Source organism: Diceros bicornis, chromosome 19, assembly GCF_020826845.1.
Source record: "Diceros bicornis minor isolate mBicDic1 chromosome 19, mDicBic1.mat.cur, whole genome shotgun sequence".
Taxonomy (NCBI): Eukaryota; Metazoa; Chordata; class Mammalia; order Perissodactyla; family Rhinocerotidae; genus Diceros; species Diceros bicornis.
In genome coordinates, this window is record NC_080758.1 from 24,931,795 (window position 1) to 24,947,568 (window position 15,774).

The 15,774-nt window shown below is 39.5% G+C and overlaps 1 protein-coding gene and 1 pseudogene across 2 annotated transcripts in view; one reads left to right on the forward strand and one right to left on the reverse strand.

Annotated features, from left to right (window-relative positions):
* The window catches only part of PIGU (phosphatidylinositol glycan anchor biosynthesis class U), a 93,983-nt gene that overhangs the window by 3,712 nt on the left and 74,497 nt on the right, over positions 1 to 15,774 (forward strand). For both annotated transcript variants that reach the window (XM_058562864.1, XM_058562863.1), the window contains exon 2: positions 7,172 to 7,236. In XM_058562864.1, the coding sequence (XP_058418847.1) occupies positions 7,172 to 7,236 (65 nt within the window). The remainder of the gene's footprint in view (positions 1 to 7,171; positions 7,237 to 15,774) is intronic.
* Positions 11,185 to 11,908, reverse strand: LOC131418509 (ATP synthase subunit d, mitochondrial-like; annotated as a pseudogene).

Sequence of the window (15,774 nt, forward strand, 5' to 3'; positions counted from 1 at the left end):
CCATCTGAGTTTACTGTATACTATCTTGTGTAGAAATCCGTCAGAAATAATTTTGGAACCTTTCTGTGATATTTTGATATTTCCTCAGCCTTTGACCTAAAGATTAAGAATTAGTATGGGCTTAGCTTCTTGAGTTCAGGGTAGAGCCCAAGCTCCAATGCAGCTATGAGAGTCAGAGTCAGGAGGAAGGCTTCTGACTGCACTACATAAAAAAACAAAAAACTTTTATTGTTAAATAAAATACGGAATTAGTAAACCACACACAACAATGTATTGCATATGAGTTATTGTAAGACAGACACTTTTGTAGCTGTCATCCAAGTCAAGAATCAGAACTTGGCCGCTCACTCCAGCCAGAAGCCTTTCCATATGCCTCATCTCAATCAGTCCCCTCAGCCCCTTCATAAGTAACCATTATCCTCATGTTTGTAGTAATATCTTTCCTTTTTTTTTTGTTTTATTACCCAAATGAGCATCCCTAGACACTAAAGCTTAGTCTTACCCTTAAAAAAAAGTTTTTATATGTCTTTTAAGTATCCCTTAATCTTGAAGGTCCCTGTCTGTCCCATTGTTTTATATATCTGTTAAAGAACCCAGACCATTTGACCTGTAAAGTTTCCCATAATTTGGATTTTCGTGATTGTGTATTCATGGTACAGTATAAAATGTTCTTGTGTCCTCTGTATTTCCTGCAAATTGCAGCTGGATCCAGAGACTGGATACCAGTACTTTTTTGTTTGTTTTTTTAGCTTTTTATTTGAAATAATTTTAAACATACAGAATATTTGCAAAGATAGTACAAAGAGATCCCGTATACCCTTCACCCAGCTTCCCCTCATGTTAACATCCTGCATAATCATGGTACAGTGATCAAAACTAAGAGAATAACTGGTAAAATACCGTTAACTAAACTATAGTTGTTATTCAGATTTTACCATTTTTTCCACTGTTCTGTTTCTGTTCCAGGATCTGATTCAGGATCCTATATTGCATTTAGTTGTTGTGTCTCCTTATTCTGTGATCTGTGACGGTTCCTCAGCTTTTCCTTGTCTTTTATGACCTTGACGCTTTTAAAGCGTACTGGTCAGGTATTATGTAGAATGTCCCGCAGTTTGGGTTTGTCTGATGTTTTCTCATAGTTAGACTGAGGTAATGGATTTGGCGGAAGAATCCCACTGAAGTGATGTGACCCTCTTGATGCATTGGACCAGGGGGTACATCCTATTGAAAAGTCTTATTACTGGTGATGTTAATCTTAATCCCTTGGATAAGGTAGTATCTGCCCTGTTTTCCCACTGTAAAATTGCTATTTTCCCTTGTTAATTAATAAACATTTTAGGGATATACTTTGGAGCTCTGTAAATATCCTGTTTCTCGTTAAGTTTTGCCCACTACTTTTTGCATTTGTAGGTTGATCTTGCCTGTAGCAGACATTACTGTGGTGTTATAATGGTGACTTTTCTATTTCCTTCATTCCTTCTTCGTTTATTAATTGGAATTCTTCTATAAGGAAGAGTTGTCCTTTCTTATTTGTTTATTTATCCATTCAATCATTTATTTATATCAGTATGGACTCATGGACTTATTTTATTGCTTAAATTATTCCATTGGGACCCCTTTCAGGTTGATTCCTTTGTCCTTCTGACATACCTCCCTCCCACCTTTTTTTTTTTTTTAGCACTTCATTAGTTTCTGGAACCATGAGATGCTCCAGGCTTATCTTATATTTTCCTTGATCCATCCCTGGAATCAACCACTTCTCCAAGGAGCCGTGATTCTTTCTATCCGAGAATATTGTTTAGAAACCAGATCTAGGGGCCGGCCCCGTGGTGTAGCGGTTAAGTGCATGCGCTCTGCTATTGGCGGCCCGGGGTTGGATCCCGGGCGCGCACCGACGCACCGCTTCTCCAGCCATGCTGACGCCGGGTCCCACATACAGCAATTAGAAGGATGTGCAACTATGACATACAACTATCTACTGGGGCTTTGGGGGAAAAAAAGGAGGAGGATTGGCAATAGATGTTAGCTCAGAGCCGGTCTTCCTCACCAAAAGGGGAGGATTAGCATGGATATTAGCTCAGGGCTGATCTTCATCACAAAAAAAAAAAAAAAAAGAAACCAGATCTAGGTGCTAGGTGTGTTCCTTGCTACTGGGATGGCACTGTTTCTTGGGACCTCTTGGCTGGAAATATAAGGATAGCACTTCCGGGCCGCCCTGTGGCTTAGCGGTTAAGTGCGCACGCTCTGCTGCTGGCGGCCCGGGTTCGGATCCCAGGCATGATCCGACGCACCACTTCTCCGGCCATGCTGAGGCCGTGTCCCACATACAGTAACTAGAAGGATGTGCAGCTATGACATACAACTATCTACTGGGGCTTTGGGTGAAATAAATAAATAAATAAATAAATTACAAAAAAAAAAAAGGATACCACTTCTTTTGAAGAAGCTCAATGCATGCCCTTCTTGATATGGGAAGCTCAAAGACAATGTTTGTCTTATACTAGATGATATGCTTTTATAATCACCCACAGGAAAAGTACATCAAGGTAACTAAGAATTCTTATTTCATGGGATTTATCAGTTAAGAACTGAGAGACTTTGAGGCCAGCCCGGTTGCACAGTGGTTAAGTGCGTGTGCTCTGCTGTGGTGGCCTGGGGTTCGCAGGTTTGGATCCTAGGCGTGCACCGACGCACCACTTGTCAAGCCATGCTGTGGCCGCATCCCATATAAAGTAGAGGAAGATGGGCATGGATGTTAGCCCAGCGCCAATCTTCCTTAGCAAAAAAAAGAGGGGAATTGGCATTGGGTGTTAGGTCAGGGCTAGTCTTTCTACAAAAAAAAAAAAGAATTGAGAGACGTTATCGAAAAAAACAACTTATGTTTTAGAATAGTTGGTCATAATTAATTAGCTTTTATGGTCAACTATTCTAAAACATTAATTGTTGGATAATAATCCCATGAAGTAGAAGTGTTGTTCAGTTGCTCTGGTGTACTTTTCACAGGTTTTATTTTGGAGGGTACTCTAGGAAAAAGAATGACTTAAAGCTATGGGTTCTTTGTTTTTTTTTAAATTGACTTTTTTTGTTTTTTTCCCCAAACAGGCATTTTGTGAAACCTACTTTAAAATGTTTCCAGCAAAATATTATTGGAACATTGTTATATATATTAGAATTTGGGGGCCCTGATTATTATTTTATACATAGAGTAGATTCACTATTATATTCTAGAATATTTTGGTACTCTATAGCTCAGATGTTCCCAAACACACTGCAGAGGATGCCAAAGTTTTCAATCATGTGCACCAAAACAAGAACATTGTAAGAAGTCTATCATAAAGCTAAATGTATTTAAGTAAAAATATTGTGAGTTTATGGTCCTCCTACACTTTTAATGTTATAGATGGTAGTAGTAAATGGTAGTCTTTGTTTTTTAATGTTTTTACGTGAGGTTGACACTTCCCCCAGGTCAATTATCTATTAAGTAATGTGAGGTCATATTTAATCATCAAGATAGCAGAGCCATATTCCAGCCACTTGCCAGAGAACACATTAACAAATTCACTGGTGTACAATATCTAGCAAAAGTGTATGTATGAGAAGTTGTATTTTATTTTATTTTTTTTAATTTTTTAAATTTATTTATTTTTCCCCCAAAGCCCCAGTAGATAGTTGTATGTCACAGCTGCACACCCTTCTAGTTGCTGTATGTGGGATGCGGCCTCAGCATGGCCAGAGAAGCAGTGAGTCGGTGCGTGCCTGGGATCTGAACCCGGGCTGCCAGCAGTGGAGCGCGCGCACTTAACCGCTAAGCCACGGGGCCGGCCCAAGAGAAGTTGTATTTTAGACAGTTGCCTTTAAGGTGTGCAGTCTGTTCCTCTAGCTACATAAGCAAGAATCTCCCTCTGGATTAAAACAGTAGAGAGTGATGTTCCTGGACAGCATTTTACTGGTCCTCTGTAGAGTTGCTTTTACTGCTCTGTGGTAGCATGCCATTGGCTTAGATTGAGAGTTGCTTTGTGAAGTGGTCTGATGAATCATCTCCTTGGGTCTCCAGTAGAGATGTTAGTATGAAGAGTTTAATGGTTGTGTTACACTGCAGCTTCTTAATGTGGCTCCTTGAGGAAAGTTTCTTTCTGATCCTAGAATAAGGACCAGTTACAGTTGTCTGGAGCAATGGACTTTGTTTTATTTTATAGCCACCATGAATTGTGTAACTGATTAGGTTTACTTTTAGGGTAGGTCTATAAAGTTTAAAGCCATATTTATGGCCCACTCATTTCAAATATATAGTGTTTTTTTGAGCAAGCTTTGTAACTTTTATTTATTTATTTTTTAATTTTTGAGTAGGTAATTCAATCACCCATGAAAAATCAAAGGTGCAAAAGGCTATATGGTTAAAAGGCGCCTTTCCACCACTTTCCTATAACCACCTAGTTCTGTTGCCTGAGGGAACAGTTTCTCTTTTTTCTGTGAGGAAGATCAGCCCTGAGCTAACATCCGTGCCAATCCTCCTCTTTTTGCTGAGGAAGACTGGCCCTGGACTACCATCCGTGCCCATCTTCCTCTACTTTATGTGGGAGGCTGCCACAGCATGGCCTGACAAGCGGTGTGCATCGGTGTGTGCCTGGGATCCAAACCCTGGGCCGCCAGCAGCGGAGTGCGTGCACTTAACAGCTATGCCATGGGGCCAGCCCAGGAACAGTCTCTTATGTATATCAGTTTCTTATGTATATTTCTGAGATATTTTCTGCATTTATAAGCTTATATACTTTATAGCTTTTTGTGGCTTTGTTTTATGTTTTTTCTTATCCTTTGTCACTCACTTTCTTTTAAAATTAATTTTCCTGTTTCTTTTTAATAATTATAAAATAATACTCATTGCTAAAGATTCAGAAAATGAAGAAAAGATAAAAGAAACTAAACATCTGTAGTCTTACCATCCAGAGATGGTCACTGTTAACATTTCTTGTTTATTTTTGTTCTTTTAATGTTTATGTTTTATATTTATTTTGAGGCATTTTTCATTAATACATATTCACTCAAATAATTAAATGAATAAATGCTTACAAATATTTAAAATAAAATTTGATCATATTTTACATGCTGTGTTATGACCTCTTTTCATTTAAGAGTATTTCATAGACATCTTTCTTTCAGTAAATATATATCTGTAGTATATACTTTTTTATTTTAACTTTTTGTTTTTTTAATGAGGAAGATTGGCCCTGAGCTAACATCAGTTGTCAATCTTCCTCTTTTTGCTTGAGGAAGATTGTTGCTGAGCTAACATCTGTGCCAATCTTCCTCTATTTTGTATATGGGACGCTGCCACAGCATGGCTTGATGAGCGGTGTATAGGTCTGTGCCTGGGATCTGAACCTGTGAACCCGCAGCCACCGAAGCAGAGCATGTGAACTTAACCACTGTGCCACCAGGCCAGCCCCTTATTTTAACTCAATCTTGAAATAATTTTAGATTTTCAAAAAAGTTGCAAAAATAGTACGTAGAGTTCCTGTTTATCCTTTACCCAGCCTCTTCTAATAACATCCTACATAGTACAATGACCTAAACCAGAAAATTAACATTGATACAATACTATTAACTACAGACCTTATTAGAATTTTTCCAGTTCTTCCACTAATGTCTTTTTTCTGGTCCAAGATCCAGTCCATGATCCCACATTGCATTTAGTTGTTATGCGTCCTTAGTCTCTTCCAATCTGGGACACTTCCTCAGGCTTAACATTTTTAAAGGGTACTGGCCAGTTATTTTGTCTCTCATTTGGGTTTGCCTGATGTTCTCTCATGATTAAATTGAAGTTATGCTTTTCTGGCAAGGATGCCACATTTATGGCATAAGGACCACAGAAGTGTTTTTATCCCCATCTCAGTGAATCCTATCAGGAGGTACTTAATGTTGATAATATTAACTGGTCAACATATTACTGGTGATATTAACTTCAGTTGCTTGATTAAAGGTAGTGAATGCCAGGTTTATCCACATAAAATTATTATTTTTCCCCTTGCAAATATTCTGTTTCTCATCATACTTTTACCCACTAATTTTAGTATCCATTGGTGATACTTGCCTTTCACGATTATTACTTTGGGGTCTGCCAAACAGTGATTTTCTGTTTCTATCTTTCCTTTTACATTTGATACTTAAAATTGTCTGTAAGAAAGAGCTTTCTTTTCTCTTTACTTATTAATTTATTGAACTACTTATATCATAGTATGATTTTTAATTATAAAGTGTTCCTATCTGTGTATCTATCCATCCATACATATATATACATATCATTCATTTAAATAAATCTCCATTAATGGACATTGGGATTATTTGTAATTTTTCAGTACTCTGAGCATGATAATAAACATACTTCTTTGGGCACTTGTCTAGTTATTTCCCTAGGATAAATTGCCCTAAGAACAATCATTTGTTGGTCAAAAGGCACGTACCTAAAAAGTACAGGGGCCAGCCTGGTGGTGTAGTGGTTAAGTTTGCAAGCTCCACTTCAGTGGCTTGGAGTTCACAGGTTTGGATCCCGAGCGTGGGCCTACACACCGCTCATCAAGCCATGCTGTGGCAGCATCCCGTATACAAGGTAGAGGAGGATGGGCACAGATGTTAGCTCAGGGCTAATCTTCCTCAGCAAAAAGAGGAAGATTGGTAATGGATGTTAGCTCAGGGCCAATCTTCCTCACCAAAAAAAAAAGTACATGTTGCCCTGTAGAAAAGATAACAAATGTCACTCAAACAAGCAACATATGAGAGTGACTGCCCATTTCCCCACACTATGGACAACATTTCTCATCAGCTTCTAATTTGTTATCTTACTGTATTTTGGAATGGAGCAGAATATATATAAACGAAACACTTTTTTAGAGTAGGTGGAAGTTACAAGGACATCAAAGGAAGCTTATAGTTTAACACAAAACGTTCTCATAATGAGTGCTGCCTCACAATGGAAAGGGATACTCTGTATGGAAGGAAGTTCCCCATTATCCAAAATGTTCAAATCAAGACTTAAAGCCACTTGGTGGGAATGAGGTAAAGGGGGTTAGATAAATTATAAGGCCCTTGTTGGTCCTGTGAGTGTCTAAAACTTTGGTTTATGGCCATCTACATATATCTTTGAAGTAAGAGTGAACTTGGATGTCTTACTTTTCAGTGGTTGAAGGCCTCTCACTGTTGGATTTGGGAGTGTCCCCGTATTCTGGAGCAGTATTTCATGAAGTAAGTGTTCTTGTTTTCTTTTCTGTGTACTAAGAGTAATTTATAGTCACAGATACCAAAGCCTAACTTTTGTTTAGTATGAACGTTTAAAAAGATCTAGTTTTGAAAATCATATTTAGAAACAGCTCTTTTTCAGGTGTCCTTCATTTAAGAAGGAGGTTTCACAATTGCAGTGGAAATGATCCAGATTAAGATTGTAATTTGGGGAAGCAGATGAGACTTTTGTAGAAGTTACCATTTTTTTTCTTTTCTTTTCTTTCTTTCTTTCTTTTTTTTTTTTGTGAGGAAGATTAGCCCTGAGCTAACATCTGTGGCCAATCCTCCTCTTTTTGCTGAGGAAGATTGGCCCTGGTCTGACATCCGTGCCCATCTTCCTCTATTTTATATGGGATGCCGCCAGAGCCCAGCTTGATAAGTGGTGCGTCAGTCCGCAGCCAGGATCTGAACCTGCAAACCCCGGTCCGCCAAAGCAGAGCACGCAAAGTTAACCGCTACGCCACCAGGCCGGCCCCAGAAGTTACCATTTTTAACGGCAAATAAATTGTACACAGTTCCCAGTCCATGAATAGGTTGTATGCTAGTTGGCATGTAATTGGTCCTTTGAGTCATGCTTTCCCATGAAAACTGTGACCGCAATGTTGGTTTCTTAGAAAGCCCACAAAAGCCTTTTTAACTCATAAAATTAGTTCTTAAGAATAGTAAAATCACTCTTAGGTCACCATCATTTCTTGGTTGAGTCACTGCAACAGCTTCCTGACAATTCTTTCTGCATTCAATCTTACTCATTTACTCTTTATTTTGCATTCAGAGCCATCTTTCTGAAATGTGAATCTGATTTTGTAACTGTCCTGCTCCGTACCTTTGAATGTACCTTTGACCTCAGGATAAAATCTGAACACCTTAGATTAGGGGGCATAAAGCCCTGTGGGCCCTGCTCAGCACATCAACCACATTTCTTTCCATTCTCCCCTTCCATTCTTATTGGCCATCTCATTTTAAAGTAGAAATCTTCTAATTTGATAATTTAACCCCTAATTTTTACAGTTGTCTCCCTCATACCTACTTTGAGAACAATTTCTTTTGGTTCTTCTATCTAGTTTTTCAAAAGCTTTCAACTTAGTTTTCATGGAGATAACTGTCTTTTGCATTCATATTTCATTATCTTTGTATTACTATCTAATTGAACCACAATAACAAGAACTACTTGCAGAAACAGGTTAAGAGCAATTTATGAGACTCTTTTTTTTGTGTGAGGGAGATCAGCCCTGAGCTAACATCCATGCTAATCCTCCTCTTTTTGCTGAGGAAGACTGGCTCTGAGCTAACGTCCTCCTCCTTTTTTTCTTCCCCAGAGCCCCCAGTAGATAGTTGTACGTCACAGTTGCACATCCTTCTAGTTGCTGTATGTGGGACGCAGCCTCAGCATGGCTGGAGAAGCGGTGCGTCAGTGCGTGCCCGGGATCCGAACCCGGGCCGCCAGTAGCGGAGCACGCACGCTTAACCGCTAAGCCACTGGGCTGGCCCTATGAGATTCTTAATAAGCACACTATTCAGTTATTGGGAACAGATTGTATGGGCATACCAAAGAGTAGCCCGTTAGTTATGAGGGCTCAGTGTGCTGTGGGCCTTGGGCAATATATTTTCTAGACAGAATAGGAACCCCCTGAGAGAGTTCTGACATACTTTCATTGTGCTTCAGCAGGATATTCTCTATTACCTATGTGTGTTTGCTCATGCTATTGTCTCCTTATGGAGGGCCATTCTTCCCTCTTTTTGTGGTTGGTTCTACTATTCAGATATCAGCTTAAGTTTTACATCTTCCAGGAAGCCATCTCTCATCACCTTAGACTAGGTTAGATGTTCCTTGTTATCTTCAGAAAATCTTATGCTTATCCTTTTCATGGCTTGTATCACACTCTTGAAATTGCCTCTGTACTTGTTTTGACCATTATGATATATGCTTCTCAGAACAAATACTGGCACCTTTTCATCACTTATTCCTAGTGCCTAGCTCTATGTCTGCCTGTGTATTCTAATCCACATAGATTAGAATCTAATCCCGCTCTTCTTTCTTTCCTTTAAGTTTGTTAAGTATGTACCACATGCCAGCTATGCTGCAAGGTACTAGGGATACAGAGCAAGATATAGGCCCTGGCTCCATGGTACGTATATTTCTGAGAGAAACAGACAGTAAGTTAGTAAAAAAGAAACAGATTTCAGAGCAAAAAATATCACCAGGGATAAGGTCATTTCATCATAATAAAGGTGTCAATTCATCAAGAGGACATAATAATTCTAAATGTTTATCTACTTAATAGTAGAGTTTCAAAATATATGAAGACCGATAGAGCTGCAAGGAGAAATAGACAAATCCACGATTAGAGTCAGAGATTTCAATATCCCTCTCTCAATGATTGATAGACCAAGCAGACAGAAAATCAACAGAGATATAGAAGACTTGAACAACACTATCAACCAACTTGATCTCATTGACATTTATAACTTTCCATCCAACAATAGCAAAACACATAATCTTTTCAAATGTACATGGAACCTTTGCAAGATAGACCATATTCTGGGCCATAAAACAAGACTCAATAAATTTAAAAGGAATGAAGTCATACAAAGTATATTCTCTAACTACAATGGAATTAAATAAAAAATGAATACCCGAAAGATATCTGGAAAATCCCCAAATATTTGAAAACTAAGTAACATATTCCTAAATAACCTATGGATCAAAGAAGAAATTAGAAGGGAAATTAGAGAGTATTTTGAACTGAATGAAAATGAAAACACAACCTATCAAAATATGTGGGATGTCACTAAAAGCAGCGCTTAGGGGAACTTTATAGTGCTAAATGCCTATATAAGAAAGGAAGAAAGGTCTCAAATTGATGACTTCAGTTTCTACCTTAAGAAACTAGAAAAAGAAGATAAATTCAAAGTAAGCAGAATAAAATAAATAATAAAGATCCAAGCAAAAACAAATGAAAAAGACAACAGAAAAACAATAGTGAAAATCACTGAAACAACGTTGGTTCTTTGGGATGAACAGTAAAATTGGTAAATTTTTGGGAATGGTGGATATGTTCACTATCTTGATTGTGGTGATGGTTTCACAGATGTATAATGGGTCAAAATTGATCAAGTTGTCCACTTTAAAAATGTGCAGTTTATTTTATACCAATTATACCTTTGTAAAGCTAAAGTTTAAAAAAATGAGATTTCAGTTAAGTGGTAAGTACATGTACAAAAATAAAGCTGGGTGAAGAAATAAAGAGTGACAGGGGTACGTGTCACTATTTTAGATAATGTGTTCAGAGAAGGCATTCTGAGGATGTGAAGTTTGAATAAGATAAGTAAATGAAGCTAGGGCAATATGATGGCCCTGATTTGGGAATGAGGTTGGCATTTGTGAGTTGCAGAAAGATGGCCAGTGTTGCTAAGGCAGAATGAGCAAAGAGGTGAATAATGGAGATAAGTTGTAAGAAGTTAGGGGCTAGATTATGTATGACTTTTTTTTGTCTTAATGTAGGACTTTTTATAGACATGGTTAGGAGTTTGGATTTTCTATCTGTTTGTCTATCTTTCATCTATCTATTTTTAAATATTATTATTATTTTTTTTTGTGAGGAAGATTGGCCCTGAGCTAGCATCTGCCAATCGTCCTCTTTTTTTTTTTTGTTTTGTTTTTCCTGAGGAAGACTGGCCGTGGGCTAACATCCATGCCCATCTTCCTACACTTTATATGGGACGCCGCCACAGCATGGCTTGACAAGCGGTACGTCGGTGTGCGCCCAGGATCCAAACCGGCGAACCCCCGGCTGCCACAGTGGAGCGCGGGCATTTAACCACTTGCGCCACTGGGCCGACCCCCTAAATATTATTATTTTTAATGCCCAGAGTTTGTTATATGAGGGCCAGAGCTTCCTCCCAGACTCAAGTTTATAAATTCTCAATTGGCTAGTGAGGCCAATTGGGATACTTCTTGTCTAATTTGGTTGTCTGGGAAGACTTCATTCAAGTCCTCAATGGTCATTTGATCAAATGGAATTATGTTCTTTATCTTCTCCAGCTTTTTCTCATATTCATCGATTCTGGCCTTTGAGAGAGAGAACTCAGCACAACTTTTCATGTCTTCTTTTTCTTCAGCATCTACCTGAACAGTATATTTATCCTCTGGCATAGGAACATTCGAGGCATAAATCTTATACTCAGAGTTATCTGCCAGGCTGACCTCCACTACATTGGCCTTCTAGTGAGCCCAATTGATAGCAGGTGGATTCTTTTTTTTTTTTTTTTGTGAGGAAGATCAGCCCTGTGCTAACATCTGCCAATCCTCCTCTTTTTGCTGAGAAAGACTGGCTCTGGGCTAACATCTGTACCCATCTTCCTCTACTTTATATGGGATGCTGCCACAGCATGGCTTGATAAGCGGTGCGTCGGTGCGCACCTGGGATCCGAACCCGGGCCGCCACAGCGGAGTGTGCGCGCTTAACCGCTATGCCCCCGGGCCGGCCCCTGGATTCTTAGATAGAGTAGCTAACCTGGAGGTGAAGATCTCCTTCTAGGATTTCAGGGAGTTACCAATGGTATTTTGGTCTCATGGTATGATCTCCCCAAAAGCTACCTAGTCAATGTCTTTTAAAGCAAGTTTTTACCCAGCCATTTTGAGATCTTCCACCAACCCTGGTGGCCCACGGTAGCAAGTGGATTTTATTTTTACTCTGATGGGAAGACACTGGAGACTTTTAAACCAGGAGAGAAGTCATCATATGTATTTTACATTTAATAAATATTGCTGTGGATACTGTGAAGGAAATTGACTCTAGGGGCAAGCAGTAAAGCAGGGAAAATGATTAGGGTGCTTATGCAATAGTCTAAGCAGGCTGATGGTGGCTTGGAATTAGGGTGATAACAATAAAGATGATGAAAAGTGATTAGATTCTAAAAAAAAAAGTGATTAGATTTTAGTTATATTTTCAGAGGTAGACTTGTTAATAGATTTTATTTGAGATATGAAGGCAAGAGAGGATTCAAGGATATTATTTCAAGAATAGCAGGTTTTTGTCCTGAGCAACTGAGTGAATGGTGGTGTTATTTAATGAGATGAGGCATAGTGAGGGAGGAGCAGGTTTTAGTGGGGTGGGAAATAAGAGTTCAGATTTCACCATGTTAAGCTGTTGGCTGAAAGTGAAAAGTGGGGAGGGAAGTTGGAGATTGAGGAGGGGGGATGATGTGAAATAGTCCTTGCAGAAAGAATATGTTGAATGAATAAATGGAAGAGCTGTATCTAACCATTTAACCATTGTTTGAAATGTTGTTTCTCTGGGAAAAAGCATTCTTAGATACAGTGAGGGAGCCTAGAACATCTTCTTACTCCTCATCATGTGTGTGCACGCGCATGTGTGCATGTAAAGAGGGATAAAGGCATGAGGTAGTAATTTCTAGCTACCAAAACCGTGTTAACTTTCTATACCTATATAAGATGACCCCTTTAGGACTGTTAACCTTTAAGAACTCTGAATTAAGAGGCAAGAACACTTGCTTCCCCTGAAAACAGTGAGGAAGACTTCAAACTCAGAGTCCCTTGCTCCCCATTCCTGAATATGAGTTAGTTTGTTTGTAAGCTGGGTGTTCATGAATCAAGAGCTACCTATACTTTAATATAGTTTCTTTGAGTAATAAAATATAAAGAAATAAAATGATGTCAAGCCATGTGAAAGAACATGTTTGAAGAGAAAGTACATCATTGCTTTGCATTGTTTCTTTCTTAATCTTCAGTAGGTTTTATTATCTAGTTCTTTGGGAAAGTGGAGAAGAAAAATCTGCACAGGAAAGGAAAAAGAAATTTAGCTATTACAGGTTAGATTTTATGATTGCCTTCAACAGATGTTTCTGTTTCTGTGTTTAGCCAAGTACTGATAGTAAAATTGTGAGTTTATCTATATATACCCTACCTTTACTGGGAGTGGTCACCCAAATGGCGATATAGCATAAAGACAGATTATATTCAGTGTATACTTCTCTATAATAGTATAATATGCAGTTAACTACTGTGTACATGTTAGTTCATTATGGAAACCAGGCCATTTGCTGATAGGCTTTTTGAGAACTGTTTGTTCTGTTATTTCTGAGACCTATTTAGTGCCATTCTAAACTATCTGAAGCATCAAAACACTTTGAAAGCAGGCTTTTGGTAATATAAATATCAAGTTACTACTTTTTACTGACAAAGATAAATGCAAAAAAGAATCCATTACTAGATAGTTGTAAAAATTTAATCTTTTTAGAACTTGGAAAGGCAAAGCTGATGCCTCTGTTTATAAAAAGAGGTAAAAAGTTGATCTCAGGGGCCAGCCCTGTGGCTTAGCGGTTAAGCGTGCGCACTGTGCTACTGGCGGCCCGGGTTCGGATCCCGGCGCGCACCGATGCACCGCTTCTCCGGCCATGCTGAGGCCACATCCCACATACAACAACTAGAAGGATGTGCAGCTATGACATACAACTATCTACTGGGACTTTGGGGAAAAAAAGGACGAGGATTGGCAATAGATGTTAGCTCAGAACTGGTCTTCCTCAGCAAAAAGAGGAGTATTAGCATGGATGGTAGCTCAGGGTTGATCTTCCTCACAAAAAAAAAAAAAAAAAAGTTGATCTCAGGTAGCTAACATATTGAGGTCTACTGTATGCTAGGCACTCTGCTGAGTACTTTGTGCACATTATCATTTAATCCTCCCAAGAACCCTGAGAAATAGGTAATTATTCTTATTTTATAGTTGAGGAAATTAAGGCTCAGGGGGGAAAACAACTTGCCCAGAGATACATAGGTGAAACCTGGTTTTAAACCTGAATCTGACCCCAAAACCTTGTTCTTTCTACCACACTAGCTTATTCTTACTAAAAAGTTGTCGATGACCTTCACAATATTATAGGACACTTTTTTTGTGTGTGTGTGAGGAAGATTGGCTCTGAGCTAACATCTATTGCTAATCTTCCTCTTTTTGCTTGAGGAAGACTGTTGCTGAGCTAACGTCTGTGCCATTCTTCCTCTATTTTGGATGTGGGACGCTGCCACAGCATGGCTTGATGAGCTGTATGTAGGTCTGCACCCGGGATCCGAACCCATGAACCCCGGGCCACTGAAGTGGAGCATGCGAACTTAATCACTACGCCACTGGGGCTGGCCCCAGTATGGGATACATTTTTGCCCGTGGTTGGAAATTGGGAAGAGGTGTGCCTGAGACACCAGCATGGGCTCACTAAAACCAAGTCATGCACTTTCCTTCTGGCTGTCTTGGCTTGGTGAACTGGCTTGTAGTAGCAGACCAACCCTCCTGCCTAGAACTAGAAAAGCCGGATGAATACAAAAAATGTCATTGGAAAGTACCAAGATAGCCAGGACCTGAGGGGCTGAGATCGTAGAAGGGAATGTGTGGAAAGTGAAACTGACAGTCTGAGCTGCTTTCTCCTTGATGCATTTACCAGTTTGTAAGTGGCACAGGCTGAGAGGCAGAGAAAGAGAACAGAAATTGGCCATTAAGGGGCTAAGGGCTGAGCAGAATTATTGGCAGTGTCACGGTGCTAGAGAAATACAAATTCGAATGCACAGCCAACTGAGGTGGCAGGGCTCTGGTAAAGGACTTGGCTTCTAGTTGGGACCTCTGAAAGACTACTGTCCAGGAATAAGAGTAGACCACATATAGACTAGTCTTACAAAGACTGAATCCAGCTTCTAATTAGCTAAACCCCTAATAGATTAAGGTGAAACAATTCTATTCTAATTGCTTACCAGAAGTTTAAAGAAATCCTCTCTGGAAGAAAATAGCCTCATCCAGAACCTCTACAGTTTTCCATATACAACATCCATTATTCAATCAAAAATTACCAATCATAGGGGCCGGCCCAGTGGTGTAGTGGTTAAGCTTGCACGCTCTGCTTCAGTAGCCCAGGGTTCACAGGTTTGAATCCCAGGCATGGACCTATGCACCACTTATCAAGCCATGCGATGGCAGGCATCCCACATATAAAGTAGAGGAAAATGGGCATGGTTGTTAGCCCAGGGCCAGTCTTCTTCAGCAAAAACAGGAGGATTGGCAACAGATGTTAGCTCAGGGTTAGTCTTCCTCACACACACAAAAAATTACCAATCATAGTAAAAGATAGATAAAAATAGGCACTAAAGGGCCAGCCCCGGTGGCCTAGTGGTTTAGTTTGGCACGTTCTACTTCGGCGGCCCAGATTCAGTTCCTGGGCACGGACCTACACCACTCCTCTGTCAGTGGCCATACTGTCATGGCAGCTTACATACAAAAAGAGGAAGATTGGCAACAGATGTTAGCTCAGGGAGAATCTTCCTCAGCAAAAAGAGGAAGGTTGGCAACAGATGTTAGCTCAGGGAGAATCTTCCTCAGCAAAAAGAGGAAGGTTGGCAATAGATGTTAGCTCAGGGTGAATCTTCCTCAGCAAAAAAACAAAAATTTGTGAACAATGCTTAATATGTTTAAAAAAATAGGTGACAAGATAGAATATTTC